At 32.5% G+C, this 6464-nt stretch overlaps 1 protein-coding gene across 1 annotated transcript; it reads right to left on the bottom strand.

Moving 5' to 3' along the window:
- Positions 1 to 3135: 3135 nt before the first annotated feature.
- LOC100792492 (uncharacterized) lies at positions 3136 to 4919 on the bottom strand. The gene has a single exon (XM_003538578.4). It carries the CDS (start codon positions 4690 to 4692, stop codon positions 3334 to 3336), a length of 1359 nt encoding a protein of 452 aa, XP_003538626.1. The 5' UTR covers positions 4693 to 4919; the 3' UTR covers positions 3136 to 3333.
- Positions 4920 to 6464: the final 1545 nt, after the last annotated feature.

Raw genomic sequence — 6464 nt, 5'->3', positions numbered from 1 at the left:
AAATTTTAAGATTTTATTTAAGTAAAATAAATAAATAAATAATCTACTTTTCTATTATAAATTAGAATCACTAATTCTTAACGTTGTATTATGGAAATTTCGAAAAAAAAATATAGGGAGTGAGTATAAAGACAGGTGCCAATAGCAACTCCTAATTTTTTTTAATTTAGGGCCTATTTGCTATGGTGTTTATTATTAGCTTTTGCTATTTACACTTTCTCTTTAGCTAAATACACTCATTTAATTTTTTTGTCATATATACCCTTTATACTCAACATTAATAAAAAAATATTGTCCTGGAATATACTATCCTGAATTATGATTTTTTTTTAATGTTCTGAAAAATTCTTTTTGAACATAATTTTATTTTTAACATTCTAGAAAGTATTTTTTAGAATAATGTTTTGTGTTCAAGAAATTACTTTTTGAAATGTTAAGAAAAATATTAAAAAAAAATCAAGTACTACTCTATGACCATAAAAAGCCTCATATAAAGTAAAAAGTATACAATAGTAAAGGAATTGAAACAGATAAAACATATAATTAATATTGATCCTTCAATCTAGACAATTTTAAGAGACATTCTACTTCAACAACTTGAAGTTTGAAGGATAAAAAATCTTATGCTAGAACAAGAGATTGAGTAAGGAAGGAACAGAGAAAAACCACTTACCCTCACAAGATTAATATTAAAAAAAATAGAGTAATATGATTTTTTTTTCCTTTTAACCGTAAATACAATGATTTTTTTTTATCCCATTGACACTATCAGGGAGGATAGACTCCATCGTGAGGTCTTCATCTTTTTTTTGCTTGTGTTAATCACTTTTTGCTCTCTTTGTATTCATATTTTATAAAATAATGTCCCAAATAATTGTAATTTTTCCAACAAAATTAACATGGTAGAATAGATCTCAACAAAATAGTATTCAAATCGCAAAACACATCGGAGGATGTTTCCACCAACAAACAAATCGGCCCATGCACACAAAGTGCAGATTCCATCACAACATTCGTAGCCATGACAACAAGGTCAAGTTGTGTGATTTGATGATAATCACGACATTCATCGTCACGAAAGATCTAGACAAGGAAAGGATTTGTGCAATTTGGAGGAGTCCAACGATAGTCACAACATTTGTTGTCGCGATAGATCTCCATGAAGATGAAGAGTTCCAACAAGAATGACGAATCACGATGCACAAAAGAACTTACACGGATAAAAGAAGAAAGAAAGAGAGAAAACGAGAGGACAATAAAGTAAAAAGTTTTATTTCTCTTCAAATCTTATCACTTGAGAGAAGAAAATAAAACATGTGGGGCCTACTTTTTTTCTAAAAATTTATGTACAAGTTAGTGCAACCAAATCACCTTATATATCAAGTTATTTGCTCATCTCTCTTCCTTTCTTTCCTCCTCTCACTAATTTAGATGCAACCAAACTCACCCTTAACTTTTAAGTCCTCTTTAAATATTTTTTTGGTCAATTCAACACAAGAAAATACAATAAATTTTTGTCACAAATAAAAATCAATGCATTCCAAAATTTAAAGAAATTAGATTGACGAAAGATTTAATAAAAAAAATCATGTATATCAATTGACTTTAACTTATAAAAAACTCAACTCATTTTACATGTATATTTTCTTCTCCCATAAATGTTTATTGATAAGCTCATCTAAATAGATCCTTAAACATGTCTAATGTGCTCTCTTTTTTATTTTATAAATTATGATGAATTTTATCTTTAACCGAAATCAAAATACATTTAAGCAAAAAAAGACACTTTGAAGTTACAAATTTCTTATTAAATCTCATTATAATTATTCTTTAAAAAATTAAATAAAAAAAAATTCCCTTTAATTTTATTTTTAAATAAAACTAAATAATTCATTCAAAGTAAAGACAGATTAAGAAGTCATCATGTTTGGCAATGAAACATGACTTTGGGTTTAGGTGAAGGCACACTGCGCCTGATTAATCCCTTTTAAGGAATTAAACAGTACACCAACATTATTCACAGATTTATGCAATGAATGTATATTACGAAAAGAGTGTGTTTGGTTAGAAATTTTGGAAACAGACAGCAGTAGTAATCGACGAGAATTGACTAATGTTGGTCATGAAAGTGCCTACCCCTTTTCCACATGACAGTGAGTCAGTGACTACCACACTCACTTCCATAGAAAACGACTTGCAACTAATCGGATGGCCAAGTTAATGAATAATGAATTGGCAAGGACCCAAAATGGACGCAGGATTTTTTATTTTCTTAGCCATGCATCCACTGTGAGATTTCTTTGTTAGTACTGTTCTGGCTAAGAAAATAAAAGGACTAGAAATGTGAAGGCCAGGGAGCTTGAAATTCTTCTTAAGTTTTCTGTCATACTCCAAATGGCTAAAGCCACTTGTCCTCTTTACATTACACCACCGACACATATGGTTATCATAAACCGTCGGTGCTACGCTTAAATTACTATCATAGCCTCTCCCATGCACCTCTCTTTCCTGTTTCACGCCGGAGACATAGGACAAAATGTGCACGTAAGTTTGTGTGTGTGTGATTTATAAGAACATTCATTTAAGGGGTTATGTTATTAAATAAAAAATAATTGTTGTAATTTGTAACTGAATTGGAAAAAGATGTGTAAATGTAATTGTTCTGCGCGCATTTATTTGCTTGTAACTTTGTGGACGTAACATCAATTGGATATAGTAAACCACAGATGTACTTGCGTCATAAATATGAACTCTGTAACATATTCTTGCTGTTATTAATGGGGGAGAAAATTAGAACTACTAAAGTTGTTATTTGATGTAAAAATTAAATAAAGGAGAGGTAGAGTCCATGTACTAGAAATCTTAATTTTTTAAATCCAAATCCAAATTTAGCCGAACAGTGCTAAAATTGCTTGAAATGTAATGCCAAAGTTATTACGCAAAAAGACATGGAGTTAAAATGCATGAGGGAACAGTGAAATATATAGGCCTACCCTCTAAAATGTAAATATTAAATCATACAGAGAGAACAAATAACCAAGAGTTCAGAAATCAAGTACTAAGGATGTAAAGTGATACTATATAAATATATTATATATCATTCAGAATAATGCATTCCACAATAATACAATTATATAGTCATCACCTCAATTTATTTTTATGGAACGAATTTGAATGCTGGTAGACACAAAAGCCAAAAGCCTTACGGCATTTAATTTCGCTACAACAGAACAAGATTGGTATATGTTGCTTTGGATAATCTGAAATTTTAATTAAGAAAATTAAACCGAAAATGTAGGCATAGCTAATAGCTAATTACTAGTTTGACTAATTTCAATTTTTCTTGCCCTCTTCTCCACCTTCTTCCAAGTAGGTCTTCTTCCTTCTATCAGCTCTAGCAATGACACAAATGAGGAAAAAACACGTGGCATAAATCGCGTGAATCTTCCAATTTGTCTTCGGCGGTTGCTTCAACACAACCCTGTGAAACACGGTCACGTAATAATGCAACCCGATGGCAAAGCCCACAAAAGTTTGAGCCAGGCCCAAGAACTTGGAGCCCAGCCCAGAATCAGTTGAGAACACCAAAACGAGGTACATGAGGAGTAGCAAAAGGTAGAGAACGTAAGCGAGAGTTTGAAGAACCTGCAGGGAAAGATACGTGGACCGCGAAGTAGAGTAGAAAAACCTGAGAGGTTCAAGGCCAGTGACGAAGGAAGAAAGACAGAGAATGGTGAAGTAGATGGCGAGGTAGGCTTGGATGAAGATTAAGAGCTTTTGGAGTGAGAAATAGGCTTTGATTTTGTTGAAGAGGAGTGAGACTAAAAGCAAAGGGATCAAAGCGAATGCGCAAGAGAGTAAAGTGGTGATGGTGGGTGCGTACTTGTTGCCAACGTAGGGTTTGAACCCTCTCGTGATCTCTTTGTTGGCTTTTGTTATGTAGGCTTTTGAGGTTGTGGAGATTCGTTCCAGGTCGGGGATTAGTGTTTGTTGGAACTTCATTGGTAGATCTTTGAACTCCGAAACCAAATCATCGTCCACCTCGTCTTCGAACACCCAACTAGGTTGCCCTTGTTGTTGTTTCTTGTTGTTGTTGTTAGTCTTCTTACTCTGCTTGTCGGATTCGGTTTGATCCAAAAACTTGGTTACTTTATTGGTAACTTCCTTGTCCTTGTTGGTGGCGGTGGCTTTTGTCGTTTTGTTCTTGCCGCCACTAGTTTTCGCGAGATCCAATGAGGATGATTTCGTTAATCCTTTGGATGTGGAATTCAGCTTCTTGGACTTTAAGGTGGTGGAGTTCAGTTTCTTCACGGCAACAACCTCGGTGGTGTTGGTGAGGGTGTCGCCGGCGGCGGCTTTGGTTTTGGCTAGCTTCAGTTGGTTTTTGGAGGAATTAAGGTTATTGGATTTGATGGTTTTGGTTTGGTTTTTGGAGGAGAGGTTAGTGGTGGGCTTGATTAACTTGGTTTGGTTTTTGGTGGATTTCGTTTTCGGGGGCTGTTCAAACTCTTCCTTTTCAGCATCAAACTCCAACAACATTCTCCTTCTGCTGTTGCTGCCACCACTAGACAAGGCTTTGCTCTCTGGTTGATGTTCTGAGCAAACACCACTGAAGCAAACAGAAACAAAAAAGAACAAAAGAAGAGAGAACAGGAGCACCCTTCTGAAACCAAGGTACAAGAGTGGAGCCATTTGGTTCCTCCAAGATCTAAAGGGCCAGGCTGCTAGCTTGCTTCAATCAAAATTAAGACCAGGATATATAATACTAATAGAGATTGGGTCTGAGCCTAACCCGCGAAGTTATGAATCAATCAGGGAAGAGAGAGAGAGAGGGGAGTAGAATGTCATAGGCTAAGGCTAGTGAAATGGTTTTATAGTTTGTATTTGTACCATAACTATTACCACTAATGCTAGTTGGATATCCCTAACGAATACTCTTAACTCATTGATTAAACAACTAAAAAAATTATATTAAAATTTACAGAAAAATTATATAATCTGATATATATATATATATATATATATATATATATATATTAATTTCTTAATCTATATCTCTAAACATATCCGATAACATTTGTCATACTAATTTATGGGGCCATACATAATTACATTTGAGAGAGAAGCAAACAAATGGAGTGAGATTGAAAACATTTATTGCGTAAGTGGGAAGGTGCACATGGAGACAGACACAGTGTAGACTTCCCTCACTAGTACGTGGTTTCTACTATTAATAACTAATAATGATATACTACATGCAATAAATTCTTTTAACAACATAACTCTCTTATGTCTTAAGAAATTGTTATAAACTAAAAAACTTACGTTAGATTTATCCTTTGCCTATTTGCTCATCTTGCTTACTCTTTTTGGCTTTGACCAATTATGGGCGCATCTTGGAATTCTTTTCTCTGCGCGGTGATCGGTGGATATCAGTATATTATATTTCTACAAATTAAAAATTCTTTGTAAGCAGCAGTGTTCAGAAAGTTCATATACGATGACTTTCGTAGGTCAATAATTTCGACGAGTTTGGTAAGCAAGAGACAAATTTTTTAAAGTGTAACGGAATCTGTCCGTCTGGCCTAGAATGTTAATAGAGAGTTACTCCAGTTGCTTTAAAGTAATTATTATATTTGACAATTTTCCTACTTCCACATTCAAAGACTGATATGTATGAATTTTAATTTAACAGGAATATTATTATTTTAGCTAATTTATAGTAGTAATTTAAAAAGGCATTAATTAGGGAGCATTTATTTTGGTAACTATAATTACTTACTTAATTAATTAATTAAAGAAGAATGCAATTAATATAATTTAATTCCTTCTAAGAAATATAATTTAATTCATTAACAACAACAACAATTAAATCTTAATGTACAAAAAAATTATATGTGAACCTTGATAATTAAATTATAATTGTGTTTTTTTTATTTAAATGGTTTTGTTGATGGTGATCCTTAAAATTAATTTTAAGTATCTAAAAATGGAAAATTTTATTGTATTACAAAACACATGACATTTTTCACTAAATTAACCGATAAATTAGTTATTAAAAATATTTAAAAACTTAAAATTGATAAACCACCAAAAAAGCTATTTTTAACCAGGAGTCGTTCTCCTAAAATAAACTAAGAGTTGTTTATTGGCACTTGATAGTTGTTAAATTATTAAATAAAAGTGTTTTGTAAAATTAATTAATTTTTAATAATTATAAAATGACATAAAAAGAATGTCAATTGATTTTTATATAATCTTCTGCTTTAATTATATACCATGAAAACTTTTAGATAGTTAGAGTTCTAGAATTTTTTTAGTGACATTGATAATAGTATTAGCTCCAACATTGATAGCTGGGGAATTAACGAACGCACGGTTGACATGTGAAATTTAACAAGGGTGGAGTGCGGATCTCGAAAATGGTAATTGCATTGCATTTTGCCAAATGAATCGATGAAATT

The sequence above is a fragment of the Glycine max genome, chromosome 11 (assembly GCF_000004515.6).
Source record: "Glycine max cultivar Williams 82 chromosome 11, Glycine_max_v4.0, whole genome shotgun sequence".
Lineage (NCBI taxonomy): Eukaryota > Viridiplantae > Streptophyta > Magnoliopsida > Fabales > Fabaceae > Glycine > Glycine max.
The sequence above is the reverse complement of the archived record's forward strand: the minus strand, read 5'-3'. Positions and strand labels throughout refer to the sequence as shown.